This window comes from Myiozetetes cayanensis, unplaced genomic scaffold (genome assembly GCF_022539395.1).
Source record: "Myiozetetes cayanensis isolate MyiCay16 unplaced genomic scaffold, myiCay2020 scf9, whole genome shotgun sequence".
NCBI classification, from domain to species: Eukaryota; Metazoa; Chordata; class Aves; order Passeriformes; family Tyrannidae; genus Myiozetetes; species Myiozetetes cayanensis.
In genome coordinates this window covers 19,890,054-19,910,886 of record NW_026088185.1, presented here as the reverse complement: position 1 = coordinate 19,910,886, position 20,833 = coordinate 19,890,054, and the positions used below count along the sequence as shown (strand labels likewise).

General features: G+C 38.9%; 1 protein-coding gene across 4 annotated transcripts; it reads right to left on the bottom strand.

Annotated features, from left to right (window-relative positions):
- Positions 1-46: 46 nt before the first annotated feature.
- GALNT3 (polypeptide N-acetylgalactosaminyltransferase 3) lies at positions 47-20,105 on the bottom strand. 4 transcript variants are annotated; one of them, XM_050340017.1, is made up of 11 exons: positions 19,945-20,105; positions 9,666-10,257; positions 8,655-8,827; positions 7,374-7,523; positions 6,896-7,154; positions 6,012-6,129; positions 5,440-5,640; positions 4,555-4,686; positions 3,829-3,930; positions 1,033-1,185; positions 47-581 (listed from the first exon to the last, which is right to left on the bottom strand). In XM_050340017.1, the coding sequence occupies exons 2-11, from the start codon at positions 10,172-10,174 to the stop codon at positions 459-461; spliced, it is 1,920 nt and encodes a 639-aa protein (XP_050195974.1). In that variant the 5' UTR covers positions 10,175-10,257; positions 19,945-20,105; the 3' UTR covers positions 47-458. The 4 variants fall into 4 exon arrangements, with proteins under 4 accessions (XP_050195974.1, XP_050195976.1, XP_050195975.1 ...); XM_050340019.1 differs by having other exon boundaries at positions 6,896-7,130; XM_050340018.1 differs by lacking the exon at positions 19,945-20,105 and having other exon boundaries at positions 9,666-10,612.
- Between the last annotated feature and the right edge of the window lie 728 nt (positions 20,106-20,833).

The following is a 20,833-nucleotide window of genomic DNA, read 5'->3' as shown; positions in this document are numbered from 1 at the left end:
AAAGTGTCACTGAATAAAGTAAATTATTAAAAAAAAGTCCACCAACTGAGCATAAAAATATAAAGTGTATTGGATTTTAGACAGTAGACAATAATTTCTCACAACCCTACAGAGAAAATTAGTCTTCTTCAGAAGTACTTACAATATATGTGAAAAAACAATATACATATGGCCCCCAAGGTGAAAGAGCACTAATAGGATCCATACATCAGTGGTCAACGTACAAAGTCTCATCATAGAAATATTGTAAACAAAATATAATCAGGATCTCAATTATCTTTGGTATAGCAGAGTCCTAGGGAATGAATCTCCAATGACACATTTTTATATCCAACTTAAGAGGGAAAAGAAACTTTAAACACTTTGCATTTAAAGTATCACTTAAAATGCAGTATATGATCACAGTTCGGAATGGATCATCTCTTCTAATAAATGCTTCTGGCTATAAATATGAAATCTTAGTTGTTCTGGCCAAAGATCCATTTCTGGAAGGGATCTGATGGATTACAGGATGCCAAACTTGGATGTTCTCCGTTTCCTGTAAGGCACATATGTAGTGCTGCATTGTACAGAGTTTGATCCTAAAGTGAGTAAGAAGAAAAAGAGTAAACAATGAGCATGCTGTTTTCCCCACTGGTTTTCCCCCAGGTTGATCGCTAAAGGTCATACAGATGGTGCAGAGGGGGCTAGCAAATAAATAAAAGTAGTACACAGGTGCCAACTTGTTTTGTTAGAAAAATTTTTAAAAATATTTTAAAAGATACAAAACATCTAAATTGGCTTCCAGGTGGATGTCCAGAAATATACACAAAAGGATATAAACTGGTTTTTTAAGGGACACTCCTACTAGTGAAATCGAGCTTTGTTCTGGTAACTGAAAAGCTGAAATTACCTACGGTTTCCTGCCCAAACTAAACTTACTCTTTTTTGGCTTCAGAGTTTGGGTTTGTTGGCATTTTCATTTTTACTGAAAATCTAAAATTAAATAATATAAAAAGATCACTGACAAAAATGCCAATTCACTGCACGTACCTTTTGGTGCAGCCACTGCTCCTCTCCAGCAGCGAAGGTTTTCTGGCCTTTGTAGCTGCACTCTCGAAGCTGCACAGGTCCCTTAGAGGCACGTAGACAAAGCTCCTTCTGAATGTTATGTCGAATTTCATGGTGTGCAGAATATTCAAAGTACTATTTAAATAATTTTAAAAAAATCCAGTAAATAAACCCAAGCAAAAGTATTAAAATCTTTGACGTTCCCATATACAAAGTAATAAATGCCTTTTCTCATTAAAAAATTTGAGACTACAGAATAATTTTTGGGTTTTAGCATACACTTTAAAAGTGTTTACAAAGCTAAAAGGATTTTTTAATACTAATGCAATGCTAATTAATATTTACATGTATAAATTGCAAATTACTCTAGCTGCATATGTATTATGATGCAATATCTCATTGTGTGCTCCCACACAGATTATATATAATTCAAGGAAGCCAACCAAAGACTAGAGATAGTTGCACAGATAACTTAAATTTTGGTATTTCTTAACTTTAAAAATCTGTATTCAATTCTGTTGCTGGATTTTGTCTTTTCTTAGAGCAAAACAAAAAAAAGTCACACGGAACAATAATTATTGCTGTGCGCCAACTTTTTCTGCTTGATCTAAACAATAAATGTCAACAATAGGATGCTGTTATGTTCTCTTGTGAGCTAGCCATTAGAAAAGTAATATAAGCATGTATTTTGTGAGTTAATTTTACCGTGATTTCCTGACAGCACAGTACTGTTAAGGCTCAGGAATTCTAGGCTATAATTCTGGTCTTAACAGGGATTTACTTGTAACAGTTAAGAGACATTGCTGTCCTTTTATCCCTCTAAGCCCTACCCTAACATCCTGGTCTCTTCCTTTTCTCCCTCATTAAACAGCAGAGTTCCTATCATTACATGCCACTACCCCTGTTTCTTGGCTCCATGTCAGCCGCCTGCACTGTATCTTTCTTTGACTGTTAAAACCAGGCTCAGTTACTCCCTTGTGGCTTTCAACCATCTGTCCAATTGGTCAGCAATCACCTCCTCACTGGATGCAATGGGAATAGCACTGAGGAACAAACAGGCATCTCCCTCTTAAGACTCTGTGACCAACATTAATCCCTGAAATAGGTGCTGATAGGAGTGACCTGCTTAGTCACTCAGCTCTCAGACATAATAATTTACTCTTAATCTGGTAATCTGACTTAATCTGTCCTGATTTATCTTTTGAACTTCAAAGTCTCTTCACGCCCCAAAAATATGACTTGAAAGCTCGGTTTAAAACCTCATTAATTTTGGATATTGAGATGGGCATGTTCACCGTCCCAGAATATTCTAAAAAGGAAGAATAATATACAACTGATGTACAACTCTGACAATTAGGTTCTATCTGCCACTCCCTTCTGCCATCTCAAATATATAGACAAAGATGACAGGTAACATGGAAAATATCAGCCTACAGTGAAAAAAGCCTGGCAAAGGATAGAAAACAACTGAAAACAGAGCATTGTAATGAGAAGGGTTAAGTAAGCAAATATGCATTCCTTGAGCATTTCCAGCAAAACCAATATTAAAGTTCTCTGAAGGCTGGCATTTAAAGGGCTTCAGACTGTTATTTATGGCAGGAGGAAAAACAAAAAACATTAACACTTGAAAGTATAGAGTTTTAGTACAGTCCAAGATAACTTAGAGAGAGAGAACAATAGAAGCATACAGCAGATCTCTTAATACAATGTCTCAGTGCAGTGTTCCTGAATTACTGACTGTGACAGTGTGAAAAGGCTATTATAGTGTTAATCCACAACAGAATAAAAAACCAAGTTCAATACTGTAAGAAGCTAACATAACAGGGTAGTTCCTAATCTAGACAGTGTGCCAACTCCCACAAAAATGGATTAGGAAAGTATCAACTAACTATAGGATTATGTGTCTGAATTTTCATAGTGCTGTCAATGGATGGCTTTTAAGGTTGAAAAAAACTCCTTAACATCCCCCAAAATAACAATTATATTCTAACTAAAACTTTAAAACCTTTGCTAATGTTCAGTTATTAAGGATCTAGAGCTGTTAAATTCTATTGACTCTTAGAGGCAACAGAGTGCACTTCTGGGCAGGGAAGATGTTCCTTTTATTGTTATTACAGTAGTGACTGAAGGATTCAGTATCTCACATCTCTTGCAAGGTATAGTGTAGAAGGAACAGAACCACTGCTGCCTCCAAGAGCTATGCACCAAAGAGAGCTCCTCTTGAACAAATGGGATCACATTATTCCCTTGCACTAGCCAGTGCAGGGTAGGCCACTGTGACCTCGCACTATGAGGCTGCAAGCATGATAGGGAAGGTGGCTCAGGCCTGGACACTTGGTCTCCCATTGGCCGGATTCCAACCAACATCTTCCTTGACACTGCGAGTCCTGGTGACAGAGAAAAGAAGCAATAGGAGGAAGCATAAGGAAAGGAAGAATTAAGAAGACAACACTTACAGGACAGGAATAAGGGTAGGATAAAAAGGGTTTGCACAGAAAAGACAGGTCAAGTGAAGCAGGGCAACTGTGTTTGAAATCTGAATTTGTATGCTGAATTTAAAACATCAGAAGTGGGACACAACATTAAGAGTGGTATGCAATTTTCCTTTAACAATATGTATAGGAATTAACTATTAAGGAAAAAAAAAGGAAAAAAAGAGAGATGGGGGAGAGATATTTAATATTAAAAATTAGTCCATTTCACTAAAATAAATTAAAAACTTTTATATGGTAATGCTACAGAGGAGAGATCATAAAAATTATGTATATAATATTTTACCTGATTTCCTCCAAGTCCATGACAAGAATACATAATCAGTGGTTTGCCACCATGGTTATTTTCACCAACATCCAGACACATGTGGTTTCCTATATTTTTTAACTAAAGAAAGGGTGTTATCAGGATAAAAAAAGCTCAGTGGGGGTGATAAAAAATTAAACTGTCTCACTCATATATAAAACTAACCTTTAGTTCAACAATTACAGCTGTTAGTTCATTTTTACTTTCTGCTATGCTTGAATCTAAAAATCCTGTTCTCTCAGTTAATCTTTTCTAACTAAAAGCCTAATAACTACAGAGTCACACATGGATTAACCTACTAGTGTACAATGTGAACAATGTTACTGTTATTCAAATTAAAGTTTGAACAGATACACATAAAGGAGAAGTTTTATTTGTAAATACATGCTAAACATTCATGTTCAAGGTAAGAATTATTACTTTAGTTTTTTTTTTAGTTTCAGCAATGCAATGTCTTAAGTTATTTGGCAGGGAAAATGACTATTCACATGAATGAAAAATAAAAATTACATAGCTATTGACAAAGCCATAAAATATTCAAATAACAAAGTATGCAGAAGAGATTCTTTATCCAGAGTAGTGACAGAAAACTCTAAAAGCAGTTAATGATAGCTAAAGTCTAAAAGCTATGATTAAGACAGCACAAAAGATTAGCAAACTTCCTGGATTATGAAGACTATAGAAAATAATTAAAATTAAACTTACATATCCAGAAAACAAGGGATTCAGGTCTGGCACATATGCTTCTGGATAAACATTACTGAGATACCAGGTAAAATTTTTACACTGCAGACGCTGTCTCAAATCAAGTCTTTTTGAGATGTCTCCAAATGTTTTCTATTAGAGTTGGGGAAGTAAGGAAGGATGGAAGATAAATATATTAAAATTACTAATATCAACTTTTTACATGTAAAGCTATGATATTCTGTGTTCTAGTATTAAGCAAGTTTTAAGCTTCATTTGTTGATTTTTTTCTTGTTAATGCTGTACTACTAGATAGTCATGAAAATTTATCACCTGAAGGAGTAAAAGTAGCTTCTCAAAGAGAACTCTAGATTCTCACTGACAGAAAAACTTACAAAATTAATAAGCCAAAACTCAGCCTCCCTTGAAATTAGCTGAAGTTTATAAGCAGATAGAGATAGGATGGTTATCCATCATCAAATAAGCTTTATTCTGCAGTTAAAAAGCAACAAAGCCTGCTTTTTAAGTAAAAATACTAAGCAACTTAAGACTAATAAGACATTATGTTTCTCACTCTAAAAAATAATTTAGTTTACGTTGTCTATGCTCAGTAGTTTCTCTCATGCTCTTCTGGTAGTTCCCATATCTGCTCAATGCAAACAACCTAGGACTTTGGAGAACATATAAAACAACCCACCAACAGAAAAACTCACCATAAAACTCCAACACTATCACCACCCACTTTAGTTTTTTCGTGTTTGTTGGGGCTACAGCATTAGACAAACTGAACTCTGACTTTTCATTAAAATATCTAGAATCCTTACATACTTTGTCAATAAATAACTTTTGCTCACCAAAACTTTCAACGCAGCAAGTGTGATTTCTAATACCACCACCACCACCTACTTGTTTCACAATTTTTGCTGCCTCTGTGTTTCTTCGGTAAAATATTTCTTTATATTCATCCATCCACACTTCTGCAAGGCGAACTTGATTACGTGTGATCACTTGAGTACCTTTTGGGAAAGTGTGGGGACTCTTGCTGCGAAAGACATGGCCAACAACAGAGCAAGGCATGATCTCCAACTGTCCACCACATTGCCATACCTAATAATAACATTTAGTGTGTAAGTGCACTGCAATCAGAATTAAGAGGGTGGAAAAAAATTCAGCAATATTTCTGTTCACCAGAAAACATCAAACCACTAGTAAGAATACATATGTCAGGCATGCCGTAAGAGAATTTCCTAGTCAGGAAAACTCTGAAAATATGAATTTCAGCTATCAACCCTAAAAACACTTAAAAAAATTAAAATCAGTTCAGTTTGTATTTTACTTCATAGGTAATCAGTGATTCATTTTTCCACATCCTAGTTGGCTGATTCAGCAGAGAAGTCAAGATCTAGTACTAATTTGTCCTCAAAACCCCTGTACACTGTCAGCATAGAGACAATGGTTAATTAAGGAGCTAAACTTACTCTGAAAGACATTTCTATATTTTCACCTCCCCATATTTCCATTTCTTCATCGTAGCTTCCGATGTGTTCAAAGTAGTCTTTTGATATTGAAAAGAGACCTCCAGCAAAAGTAGGTGTTCTGCAAAAACAAAATTGAAGGAAGACAGGATTCAAATACATAGGGTTTTTTAAATATAGATTTAAAATCATGCTATAACTGTTCTAGGAATTTTCTATGAATTTGTCAGTGTTTCATTGCAGTGGTGCATTTTCCTGGCATAGATAATACCTCTAGCAATTAAATCTGCCCACATGGAGACTCATTTGACAGTTTTATTGCCATTTATTAACAACTAGTTTAGACTAATGACTGCTGATATAAAAGACAGCAGTCATATTTTCCCAACATATTTTCCCTGTATGGAGGATATCAATAAAGTTGTTACTCATACAGACCAGTAACCTGTCTGTGGCCAAAGCAGGTACAATGATCATCAAATGCACTGCTGTATCAGCCTAGAATATTTGGGTGCTCTGACCCATTTTGTCATTCTTTCAAATATGATCAAAGAGAAGCCTGAATCTGTGGTACTGTCTCTGAAAAAAACCTGCGTACAATCCTCCTCTGCCCCCTCCTGCTAGGAATATAATAAGCAATAGAAATTGCTTGTTATATCCCCAGTGTACACAGAAAAAAGGTAATGCAGAGCAATTACTGTCTTAAGAAGGTCGTATCTTTATGAAAGCTTTAAAATGTGGTTCTGAAAGAAAATATTACAAAAAACATCTAAGATACTAAGATGTCCGATTATACTCATCTGAAGAAAGTTTATTTACAAACTGCTGTTCATAACAAAACCCCCACGAAAACAGAAGCATTTAAATAGTATTCAAATAATGTTTACCTAATGGGATAGGTTTCATCTTTTCTTCTTTTGTTTTCATGTTTAGGAAGAGACTCCCATCCAAATGACAAACTCCAATCAAAATTTCCTCTGTTATGGCTGTGCCCGTAAGGAGATGGTTTACTGAATTCAAAAGTATTGAGATCTATCGAAGCAATGTCAGGGCTTACAACAGCGACAGGGTTCTCAGCTATTCTTGCCAATAATGGCTCTAACCAGCCATAAAAGCATTCACCTGTGGACACAATGGCAGCAAACACTGAATCTTTACTTGGCTATAAAGTACTACACAGGGAATTTTTCAACACATCCAGCAAGCTTTTAAACAGCATTGCTAATTATACTTCTGAAGAATATGAAACGGCAATAGGGAAGATGACATATTGCAAATGCTTATAATTCATAAAATATCTGCAACATCAAATCAAAGAGAACAGCATTATAAAGCAGACCTGGCATAGTTACAGGTTACACTTACAGTGAGCATCCAGAAAGGTAAGGGTCTCTCCTGTTGCTACGGAAGCTCCCAACAACCGTGCCGTGATCAGACCTTTTCTTTCCTTCTGACGGACTACTTTAACTATTTGGAACTGTTTCACATATTCATCTAGTTTATCGTGCAGGTATTCTGGAACAAGGAATCAGTTTTAGGATATTCAGTGTATATAAATGCCCAAAATTTTACATTATTAAACTAACAAGGTAAACAACTCACAAACCTCAGAAATTACCTCAACATCAAAACTGCTGAAGGTTATTTTTAGGGGCTGAGTTTTGCTGTAGGTAGGGTGTAGTAAGAGGTGACTGGCAGAGAACAGGAGATGGAACACGAAAAATATTCTAAATGAGAAAGGACATGCTAGTACATCTCTGCTGCAGCATTAACAGTTTGAATACCAATTCAACCTCCATTTTCAGAGCAAATGGATCACATACCTACATTATCTGCAGAATATGCAAATTCTTTCCTTAATGATAGCACATTTACAGTTTTCAAAGGCTCTGTTTACAACAGCAACAGAAGCCGTATAGAGAACTATTTAAATGTTCAAGGTTTGAGAAACAACCCCACATCCCTCATTATACATCCCACATCATCTTCCATACTTTGCCCGTCCTTAGTATTAAACTGTACTATGAACATATTTCACGTCCAAGTGTGCAGTTACTAAATACAGACTTGCAAAAAAGTGTAAATAGATTAATAGAAGCATATATGTAAAGACATGTTCCTCTAAAGTTAAGCATATAAAGTTTTTTGAACTTGCATTTGTGTTCACACTCAGTATACAGTTGATTATGTTTGAGAGTCAGCTGGAGTACTGAAGATTATTTTTCCAATAAATAATTTTACGTTCTAGTAAAGACATTTCCCTTCATATTAATGTAATTAATTTGCATAAAGACAATCAGCATGATAAAATGCAAATTGCCACAAGTATTGGTCAATTTGTAATTGGATACTTTGATCTATAAATTGCAACTGGTTTGAAGCACAGACTACAAAGCTACTTGTCATGCAACCAGTTATGCAGTTAAAGTAGCACTAGCATTGGAAAATCTAGAAATGGGGTTTAAAAACTTTTAGAGAACAAGAATTTCATATTGACTACACTGTGAAAAAAAAAAGATGAGGGAGGGCTACTTTGTATTTTAAAGAAAAAGAAAGAAGCAAACCAGAATACCATTATACAAATTATATCCTCTTAAGCAATTTATCAAAAAAAAAAAAAGAAGTGAAAATAGAGAGACTTCTTACCATCTACACTGGCATCGTCCACCAAAATAATCTCCTTTAGCAGAATGGCAGGAGATGTGTACATCACACTGTGAACAGTTCTGAGCAGAGTAGACCATGCTTCATTATGAAAAACTATTATAATACTTGTGGTTGGCAGCGGTGGGCAACGCTTGAACTTTTGTTCAATACATCTACAGATAAAGTGTCAGGTGTTACAAAACGGACAACAGTTTTTTGACTCAAGCTCTTAAAAGAAACCCTTCTCTTTCTAGTACAAAGCTTTATAACTATGGACATTAAATACACACTTACTGTTTTCCACCTGTCAGCTTTAGAGACTGGAGGTTATTACTCCAAGGTAGTATAACCACAGCCATTGCCTCACAAAATACACAGTTATGCTCACCAGTCATGCTCTAGCAAAGGTTATGGGGAGCTGCACCACAGGTACCAGCAGCAGCTCGATAAGTTCAGTCACTCCTGGCACAGATGGTTGACAACATGTAATCTGACACTGAGAGACTGCTCATAACCAAAATCCACTCTATCCAAGTCCTAAGTCTACATTAATAAAATTTTTCAAAACTACAAGACCCCTGCTGAGATGTTCCATTACCTTATTCAACAGTTTACAATTTCCTAATTTATTAAATTATGTTGGTGGTTTTATTAACATTGAATACTAAAAAAACAAGGGGTGGTGTTTAAATTGGAAAAAAGTTTAAACCACATTTTCAGTTTTCTTCTAGGCAAAACTTAGCAAGCTTCCTGAAAGTTACTCAGAAATTTTAGCTTAAAGGCAGAAGCAGAAAACTTTATTTAAATATGGTTACTTTGAATTCAAAACCATGAAAGAAATGAGCTTTTCTAAACATTCCTGGCTTTGGCACTGCAGGCTGTTATGTACAGCCAATCATGTATAGCTAGGAGACTTTCCTAAACTATCACCTAATGTTGAACTCAAATCACTTTGCAGTCTAAATTTCTGAGAAGTTTTTCAACTATCAGGACATACACAGTTCAACATACTCAGGAGGTCGAGTGTCTGGTCCAAGGTCTCGGTGTAAAGAAATCCTATCACTTGCAAATGCATTAAAACAGTGTTTCTCTTCTCCAAGTTGTTTTTCTTTCTGTTCTTCTGAATTCAAGTTGGTGGTTTTAAATGCTTTACCAGAAGCTCCAGGAGCATTAGGATCTTGAAGGGGTCGATCTAGAAAGGGTTTTAGTTCCACTGCAGTATAGTGCCCTGGCAAACAGTGTCTCTCTCCAGGAACCTTAGTTTGCCTAACTGGTGCTTTTATCTGCATTTTTGGCTTTGCACCTTTGATATTGTTCATAGCATTTAACACAAGACCTAATACATGACTTTTCTTTCCAACAACTGGCTCAATTCCTGCTTCATCTTTAAAATCTTGAACACCCACTTCTCTTTGCAATAAAAATAAAAATACCAAAAAGACAAACACAATAATGCTAAACTTCCAAAGTTTCCAGTGAAAAAGTGTCTTGAATAGTTTGTGTGTTTTTTTCAAGGCCATTCTAGTTTTAAAAAATTTCACACAACAACTTTCTGTGAGTGTGTTCTTCAAACAGGTCACAGCATTTCTTGGAATTATAATACCTGTGAATTAAACCAAAGAGTATTAATTTAGGCATCTAGTATATTCAACAATGTAAAGCCACAAGAAATTAATGGGGAAGATTTAATTCACAACTCCCAAATGTCAAATGTTATGTGTGCTACATCACTTAAATATCATCACAGCTATCTATAAGATACCCAAAATGCCCTTTCCCTGTTTTTTGTTTTGGGTTTTATTTTTAAATACACTTCAAATAGATGAACCAGAAATCAGGCATACCACTAAGAATAAAACACTGTTTCTACACAGTGCCAATACTTCACATTCATTTTCTTTCAATTCGATTGTTTAAAATTGGAAGAAAGTGTTGTTTAAATTCTTCTAGAAGTAGTGAATTTTAGTTCAGTGATGGGATAGAACAAAAACAGGTGGAATCAATACATAGGTTCAAGTTCACATTAAAGAGAGAGCCACACAAAAAGTGAAATACAAGGACAGGAAAGACTTCTCAATCAACATATCTTAACAATTTGACAGTTTCCAATATTTTTTAAAAAAATCTACTTCAGGATCACTCTTAAGCAATCAGACTTCAAGTGGGAAATTCTTAGATTCATTCAGTTATCTAGTATACGTGTTCAATGCAGACTTGATACAGGTAAATTGGAGTAGGATAATTTAGCCTGTGGATCAAGTAATCATTCTGTATATTTTTTCATTCACCTGTGCTGCATTTTCTGGCATGTGCTGCTGCAGCTCATCATGAGAACATGCCAAAGAGTTCTCGTCTTTCAGGAACTCTGCCACGTTTTTTTTCACAGACAAGTGAAAGCCATATTCAGTGGCTTTCAAAGATGAAACTATGAAAAACATTTGAGGACTACAAAAATCTAAGTGATTTGAATTAAATTCTCTCTGCAAAACTGGCAGTTTACAAGAGGGGGAAATATAGAAACCAGCCTGAATTCAAGAAACAGCTTCATTTTTGTCCAAATTGCACATATGTGATCCGAGAAAAGAAATAAACAGCATCTAACTAAAAGCCACAGTTAGTTCCCATGTGATAACTACTGACCACAAAAGTGAGAAAAACTGCTTTTCTATTTATTTCTTTGAAATACAAGTAGATTCTGCATTTCTTAATATATAATAACAACATATACTCAGGAAGAGACATAAGTCAGAGAAAACAAAACAAAAAAAACACCACTCTACCTGGTTTCCTTTAAGAATTTGTAGGAGAAATTAAACATCTGGATTTCTTCACATTATACTGTATTTCAGAGCTTGTGTCAGCTTAATAAACTCATACATTCAAACTACAGTACTTTTACCATAGAGTTATTGTTAAAAGAATGCAGAGGGGAGCTTATTACATCATTGCCAGAGATACTAAAAGGTACCAAAAATGTGCTTCACAACTCACAAAATTTAGAAGAAAACCAAAACAAAACCACAAAATCAGTCCACTTCTGACTCACATATTATTTTTCCATTTTTCTTTAGTACTGAAAAAGTTGCACTACAATACCAGTAGCTATATACTGTAAGACTAAGAATTAAACTTTCTTTCCTGATGAAAGGATTGCAACCAATTTACCAAACTGCAAGATTGAAAAATGTCTTGTTTTCTCACCATATCTGGCGGGTTGATTTTGACTGGCTGCCAGACACCCACCTAGCCACTCTCTCCACTTCCATCCTCAGCATGACAGTGGTAAAAAAATAATCACAGAATATGCTGATTTGGAAGGGACCCACAAGGATCACTGAGTCCAACCCTTAGCCCAGCACAGGACCATCCCCAAGAGTCACACCATGTGCCCAAGTGTATCATCTAAACACTTCTTGAACTTTGTCAGGCTTGGTGCTGTGACCACTTCCCTGAGGAGCCTCTCCCACTACCCAACCATCCTCTGGGGGAAGAACCTCTATGTAATATTAAACCTAAAACTTTGCTGACACAACTTCAGGCCATTCCCTCAGGTCCTGTCACTGGTCCCCACAGAGAAGAGATCAGTGCCTGCCCCTCCTCTTCTCCTCACAAGGAAGTTGTAACTGCAATGAGGTCTCCCCTCAGTCTCCTCCAGGCTGAGCAGACCAAGTGCCTTCAGCTGCTCCTCACACAGCTTCTCCTCAGGGCCCTTCACCTTCGCTGCCCTCTCGAAAAGCTTTGGATACTCTCAAAAATCTTTCTTATGTGGCATCCAAAACTGCCACAATATTCGAGGTGAGGCTGCCCCAATGCAGAGCAGAGCAGGACAATCCCTTCCCTCGACCAGCTTTTGAAAAACTCTTTTTGTCGTCCCCCAGCTTTCTGGCAGCTTCAACTCCAACTGAACTTTGGCTGCACGAATTTTCTCCCTACCATGGCAAATCACATGGGTTGAGCTAAGGGCAGTGTGATTACTTATCAGTTACTGTCATAGGGAAGAAAGACTTGTAATGATGAATTTTAATTTACTGCCAATTAAAAATAGAGTAGGATGGTGAGAAACCAAGACTCAAACTACGTCCCCTGGCTCAGCTTCACTCCTTTGTTGCCAGTTCTTCTGTCTCCTTTCTCCCAAGTGATGCAGAGGAGATGAAGAATAAGGGCTGTGGTCAGCTTGTAAGATATCATCTCTACCACTCCTGCCCCTTCACACTTTTCCCCTGCTCCAACATGGGTTCTCTCTGTGTAGTACAGTTCTTCAGCATAAACTGCTCCAGCATTAGGCCATCCATTGGTCACAGTTCCTGCCAGAATCTTACTCCTGGCAAGAATCTTGCTCCTGGGCTCTCCAGAGGCTGCAGCTTTTTTCAGGGCATATCCACCTGCTTTGGCATGGGGTCTTGCACAGGCTGCAGTGTGGATACCTGCTCTGGGGTGGTTCTTCATGGGCTGTAGAGAAATACTTCTTCACCACAGTCTTCTCCATGAGCTGCAGGGGGAATATCTGCTCCAGTGGCTGGAGCATGCTGTCTCCTCCTTCTTTACTGACCTTGGTTTCTGCAGGGTCTCACATTTTTCTCACTCCTCTTTCTCACAGCTGCTGTGTAGCATTTTTTACCCTTTCTGAAATACCACATCACAGAGGCACCACCTGCTACATGGGTGGCTCAGCTTTGGCCAACAGTGGGTCTATTTTACAGCTGTCTGGAACCAGCTGTGTCCAGCCCAGAATGGGGGGAAGGGGAGCAGCGCCCCCGGTCTCTTATCACAGAGGCCACCTGTGCAGTCATCCTCACCCCCCAACTTGCCATGAAAATGCTATATACAATGTAAAACACTGACCATATGTACAGATTAGCACCCAGCAAGAAGACTGTCATTGCATGGGCTACAGCCTCTGCAGGTTGCTAATCAGGAATGCTTTTGTAACACCATCAGAAACAAAATCACATTACTGTTTCTCAGTGCATCATGCACAAGCACATATGGTAGTAGTATATCTTAAAGCTTAGAAATCAATAAGCAATATATCTTCCTCAAATGGAAAAAAGGAAAACACCTTATATATATATATATTTTAAGTACATAATGTCAGAAGAGAAGTTTGAAAACTTCTTTATCTCATAAGCAGTCATTAAGCATAGTCAATCAGGTAAGCACATGAGGAGGGAGGGAATTAGCATTTGTCAGCTGGTTTCCAAACATTGTTGTCCTCATATTTCTTTTATCTCATTAAACATGAAATTATGTTCTCCAGCTTCCTCTAGACCTCTTCCTCTTCGTAAAGAAACTTAAGTTTGTTCATAGCAAGAAAAAGATTAACCTTTAATGAACATGATGGTGTAAGATATGTCAAGAGAAGTGAGGTTAAAGTTAATTCTATATAGCAACATTGATTGTATAACACTGAAATCACGCTTTAAGTGGAGAACTTAATCAATATTTGAGTTAAATATTTACATCTGTCTCATTTTGTTTTAATGAGCTGGCCTAAGACTATTCAAAAGGGAACAATACAGTGTGGCTACGTACCTGTTACCTGTCTAAGTACCAAAGAAACCTTTTAACTATTTTAACAACTACTTTACAGAGCTAAAGTTGCAAGTGTCAGATTCCCAAACATCTTCAGTTCTTCAATTAACACAGTCAGACTTACTTACCTTATGCTCACTAAGACATTACTTTTTCTAGTTTTATATTTACTTCATTGCCTCCAGCAACAAAAAGGAAAAATGGACTAGAAAATACCGAATATTTCTTTCACAGATTTTTAGGACATACTTCAGACTTTTGATGCTGAAACACTAACCTAATCTTTACAAAACATAAAAACTATATTTGTACGTTCTACCAAAACCATAAACTAAACATCTTGTTGTTTTCATTTGGGACTATTTCCTGCACAAATTAAGCACATACAAATCCTCGGAATTCTCGTGGTTAACACAAGTTAAGATATCCATAAATCCAAAATCTAAAATTCATCCAGAATATTTCTTGCACAGCCTGTTTTGCATACATCTGCCTCCAGACAAATAAGTCATTAAAGTACTCTCCACAGTGAGCAACCAAGAGCAAGTCATTCAGCAGTTGTTGTACTGTGTTACTACATTCACTGTTATTTGCACACACTTGGACGTCTCTTTGACAACATATTTCCTTTTATTGGATACATCTGTCTTGGCTGCTCAGGTCTAACTACAGCAGGCTGCCACAACACTCAGGGGAAAGGTGTCTGTCCCTAGAAATGAAAAGACAACTCACCTGTGTTAGGTGTATTGTGGCAGACAGCAACAAACCGTTTCAGTGTGGATAAGAACACTGCAGCAGCACACATGGCAGGCAGGACGTGCACAGGAACAAGTGCAAGTGATGTTTCTTTTTTACAGGAAGGATCGAGTGACAGCTTTGGGACAGCATGTGCAGCAGAGATGAAGTAGACAGAGGGTCATTTGCCACAAACATACAGCAAAACCTTCTGATACAGACAAATGCTGAGTGCAGTTTTGTTAACAAAATATCTGACAGGGATATTGCTTACAATTAGAGAAGAGCCCTCTGTCGCACAAAATAGTAGCATTTTCCAGAACAGAAGCTACATTGTCTGAAGAACTTTTGCCATGAAAGCTGTATCTTACTTAGGGTTTTTACCAGGATAATTTTGTAGTCAGAAATACAATCTTTATTCCCCACAAATTCTTCTCACATTTTCATCGCACAGCGATGTCAGTAAACACAGACCAAGCTACCGTTCAATCTTCCAGGACACGCTGAAGAACTATGTGGCATGATTAAACTCCCTGGGGTGACTGTTTAGCAAAGTGTTTAATCTTCTATTCATTAGTGTTATTTTCACTAATAGCAGTCTGGATTCTTAAAGCACTTTGAAATAACTAGCCTTAAACATTAGAAGTTTTGGGGGGGGGAAGGGGGGTGTTTGTTTTTTTTTTTTTTTTAAGAAGAAAATAACCAGAAAACTAATATGTACTACAAAAGTCTTCTAAAAGTGCCAAAAAGCAGCTGCCACACTGCTTCAAACCACATCACATGGGTAGTGTGTGAATTCAATGCAGTCTATGTTACATTATGCCACCCACTAACACTGATGTCAGACTGTCTGCAAAATCTCTTACTTAGAAGAAAGCCTCCCTGCTGTAGCCAACGTGGAGACAACTCTGCTTTTTTTGTTAGCCTGGTCTGAACAACATTGCAGACAATAATGTTTTTGTATAAAAAAATGAAAGTGTCAATATAAACCAAATCAACAGAAGTTCTTTCAGACCATGCCAGTGAGGCAAAATTTATTGAGGTTAGTATCAACAATACACTTGACCACAGTTTTTAATAAAACTATTTTAAAATCTACTTCTTTTTAAATCTTAATATTACACAGGTTTCAAATGTTTCCTGACAATGCTGCTTATAGAACATAAAAACCCCTAAAAAAACCACTAAGTAAAAAAATACTAAAAATACTTAAAAAAAACTAAAAAAGGGAAAATAGGAAAAATGCTTCAGAACTATTCTAATCAAAACTATTTAACTACATAACTTTGCTTCAACTTATTCTAATTCCTCTGTAATTACAGCTTATTTATTTTCCTTTGTTATCAATGTATACAATCCCTTCATCAAACCCTAATGTCCCTTTAATCAGAAGGTGGGTGTGTGAATAGAAACACAGCAAATTCTTTAGGAAAAACAAGACCTGACACTCATGATCAACCGTCCTCTCCAAATTAGCAAAACTCTGACAAAGATACTTCAGGATACTTTACCTGTAAGAAGTGCTACTTTCATCACTGGTATTTCTGAATCTAACATTCCAGACAGGTTTTTTTGTATGAATATCAATGTAGATATTACTAAAACATTAGTTACTGAAATAATCAGTTTGGTATATTATATTTTCATCTTCTACCACCATGGAAATGGTAGGGTTTTTCTACCAGCAAAAAAAATAAATAAATCACTGAACAGAACCGTCTCCACTTCCTGGAAGTACATCCTAGAGAAACACCCATTCACACAAGCACCTTTTGTGACAGACTAAGAAACATCCAATTTGGAGTGAACTTTTCATACACGTTTACCTTAACATGGAATATGAAGGCTCTTCATACAATCAAAAACATTCAAAAGCACTTCAGAAATCAGGGAAAATTAAAAAAGTTGCTTCAGTCCAGCAAACTATGCTACTGTTTACAAGCATATTAGCCCTTGACCTAAATAAACAAATAATAAAATGAGCTGTAGAGAAGTGAAAGACTATAGCTTCATATGCAAAAAGGAGAAACAGAATCAGCCGACTAGTTTCTATCTCCACAATTGCAACAAAAGACAATTGCTTATCTGTTCCACTAAGAACACACTCCTAGATAGGGTACACATACCTAAAAGAAACAGAGATTCACAAGCCCCAGGTGCTGTTCCTCGGGGTACATTCTTTGAAGCTCAGCCACTGGAAATGTGGTTCTCCTCCTCAAAAAAAATTGAAGGAGGAATACTGAATGTATTCAGTTCCTGAGCCTTTCTTTTAGAAACACTGAGAGCACAAATTATTCTAGCAAATGCTGGATGTAATCTGCCACACTGATTATTACACAGAAATGAGAAGCTGTAAATGGATGATCACACAGAAGGCTGAAGAAATTCTGAGCAACAGCAGCACTGAAACAACTTGCTGGAATACCAGTGGTCAATTATCTCCTTCAGCAGTTTCTTTGAGATCAAAAAAAAAATGGGGAAAAAAACCCCCAAAAATCATCACCAAACTTTCTATGTATTCTAATGGAAGTGTTTCAAATTCAAACTATCACATGGTCTTTCAAAATGAGCACTAACACTATTTTCTACAGCCAAATACTGTATATGATAGGCAGTTCTCTCTGACAACCAATAGCATATTAAAAATATACAGTAACCGTATACTCTAAAAATATTTATGTTTTATTTTTACAGACATGGGACTGTATATGAGGTAAAGACCTGGGATATGTAAATTTAAATTTCACTCAACTCCGTATCTTACCTTTTTTTTCTGGGTGAGATTCGTTTGGGCCTCTGTTAAAATAATTTTAGACTGTCCCTAAAAATGCCGTTATGACAAGTGAGCATGATAGCAGCTGTAAAGTGCTGTTTTATCTTAGAAGGATTAGTGTTTGATTGTCATTTAAGCACCAGAAGATAATGTCTGGATAATAACCAAGGGAACTTTATTTGTTTTCCTGATTGTAGTAATGCTTCTAAGATAACAAAAGCATTGGAGTATCAAGTGCAGGTCTTGAAATCACAGTTTTCCAACTGGCCTTAAACTCTTGCCGAAGTGATAAGTGTAAAGTAAAGAGAGTCTCCTCATGGGAGATTTACTGAGATTTATTGGGTCAGTGACTGCTAAACTAATCTTTGTCAGAATCTCCCAAAGGTGTCTTTGCTTTCCTGCTCTTCCCACTTCAGTGTTTATTTTCCAGCTACATTTCACTGCTGAATAACCTTAGTGCCCTCAAGTTAATCATTTGACTATGGAATTGTGAAGTCACTGTCAGTAGTTTTGTGATATGATTTCTCTGTTTGTCAGATGAACTATTGCCCATGGCACATGATATCAGTGAGTGTTAGGAAAAAAATCAGTGGTAACAGCAAGTGAATAAATTCATGCTTTACATGAATGGACAAAACCTAGCACTTCTTGGCCTAGAAACTTGAGCCACTTTCAAATCAAAATCAGCAATGAGCAGATTGGGATGAGAAACTCATCAGTGCTGGCAGGCAACTGAGCAACAGTTCATACCATGAACGTGATTCTCAACACTGATTCCAAAGAAAGGGGAAAGCCTGCACTAGATACAGCTCTTGGAACACATCAACCAGGCAGCAAAACTTACACACAGCAAAAAAAACCATGTCAAAGCAGCATGATATGTCACCTGGAGCTACAGACTCTGGGGGAATGTCACAGAAAGGGCAATTATATCTTGTTCTTATTTTAACAGAGGTCAAGATATCCTGGGTTGCCTCTGGTAACTACCCAGCCCCCAAAAAGGCGCAAAGTTAAGTGGCAATAGCAATTACAAGGAAAACTGGTCTTCTGCTCCTTCCCACAGTGCAACAAAAACAGTAATTCAGGCTCTCTGTAACCAACTTAATTTTTACTTTGCTCTGTTATTGAGAAGCCTTTAGATGACAGTAGCAGATGCCAAACTGACCAGACCACTGAGCAAACCTAGCTAAAAAAGGAAACCAAACCCCATAAAGTTGGCTGTTTTGTCTCAGTCTTTAACTCTGTCAGCTCAGCAGCGTTAACACTGGCTTTAGTCAAAACTGAGTAGATCAATGTAATTTGTATTTTTTTAAACAAAAGAGTTTGTTTTGTTACAGAAAACTAACATGTAAAGTACTACTGAGATGTGTATATAACATTCATATTTACAGTAAGATTTTTTTATTTAACAAATGAAAAAGTTTATCCATAAATTCTTCTTTGTGCAAGAATACTTTACACAAAGTTAAAAAAAAAAATAAAAATCCATGGCACTAAGGTTATTAATGTTAAAATACACTTCCCCTATCTCCAGACCCCAGAAAATATTCTCGAAGTATTGCCACTCGCTGTGTAGAAGACTAACAAAGTGCCGGGGAAAAGAGGCAATCTGGTAACTTTTCAAAAGCGCTTCGTGCAGGATGAACTATCCTAGAGTTAGCTGGCAATGTACACAATGAAACTACCACCCTGCTGCTCTGGAATGAATGCGGTACTGTGGGCAAACCCTTGGGCGGGATCCGTACGTGGCAGGAGACACCTCCCTCGGTCAATACCTCCAGCGCATCCGCCCGGCGCTCCCCGGAGACCCGTTTGCCCGGGCAGCAGCCTGGGCTCCTCGCCCACTCCCCGCTGTCCCGGAGCGGGGCTGGCGGGGCTGTCCCGGCCCCGGGCAGGGCTCGCAGGGCTGGGCTGGGCCGTTCCAGGGAAGGGCCCCGGCGCTGCGGCCTCGGGGGGCTCCGAGGGCACCGCGCGTGGGGAGTGCGCGCCGAGGGGCGCCTGAGGGGGCACCCCGGGGCAGCCCCAGCCCCAGCCCCGCGCCCGCCCCGGGACCGCTGCCGCCCCGGGACCGCTCCCTCGCGTCACGGCTCCCGCCCGCCCGCTCGCCCGCCCGCCGAGCCCCGCGCCCGCACAAGCGGCGGCGAACGGACGCGAAGCGGCACCAGGCGCTGCCCCGCCGCCGGCCACAGCCCGCGGAGAGGCCAAGGGGGAGCGGAGCCGCGCGGGGGCTCCCGCAACTGCCCCACTCACCTCGTCCGGCGGGAGGAAGGCGAAGGCGCTGCCGCGCGAGCGGCCGCGGGCACCGGGATCACCGGGATCACCGGGAGCCCCGGGAGGCCGGAGCCGGGCGGGCTCTGCGGCTTCCGCCCCGCGCCCGCCAGGTGCGCGCCAGCGGCTCGCGCCTGCGCGCCCGCGCCCCGCCCTCACCTGGCGCCAGGTGCGCGAGGCGCCGCCGGCGGGGAGGGGGCGGTGTGAGGGCCGTGAAGGACAAGGGCGGCGGGAGGGGTGCGGGAGCGGGGGCCGCCCGCCACAAGCCCCTTCCCCGCTCCCTTGTTCTCCTCTCGCTCCCTCGGGACGCGGCCCTTTTGGCACAGTGACACAACGCGCCCCGCAGCGGTGCGCGCGTCACCGTCCGAACCGCGGAGCGCAGTTCGAGCGTCACGGCGGGGGCTGCAGGTCTTGCTTCAGCCACCGAAGCGCGATGTGGTGCAAGACGTGGTTGACCAAGCGCTCCCCAGCTCATGTTGCTGGGAAACAGAACACAAAATCCCTCAGAGGTGAGATCACAGATCGGAGAAGGGATATCACACTGAGCTCCCTCTCTTCACAATGCGCTTTCCCTGAGAGACAGATGCAAAATCTCTTCTCTATTGAAGCATGGTTTAATTTACGGGAGAAAAAAAAAGAATAAAGTACTATTTGCACTCCCTTAATGGAGTGTAGAGCTTTCCCTTCTTCCTATTCTCAAATCACTGTCCCAGCCCAGGACTTCAAAGCTTCATTCTCTCACTGCTGAACTGCAGGTAACATGACATAAGCTCAGCAACTACATGGGCAATTGGCAGTAGTTATACTGATTCTATAGCAGTAACAAAAATGTCAATACCAGGTTTTTTACAAATTAATTAATATTGCCCAG

Excerpts from the sequence above, each read along its gene's own strand:
- GALNT3 (XM_050340017.1), bottom strand. The coding sequence starts at position 10,174 with ATGGCCTTGAAAAAAACACACAAACTATTCAAGACACTTTTTCACTGG. Across the intron at positions 5,641-6,011 it reads ATATAGAAATGTCTTTCAGA|GTATGGCAATGTGGTGGACA; the intron begins GTAAGTTTAGCT and ends TGTTATTATTAG. Across the intron at positions 1,186-3,828 it reads ATGGACTTGGAGGAAATCAG|TACTTTGAATATTCTGCACA; the intron begins GTAAAATATTAT and ends TTATTTAAATAG.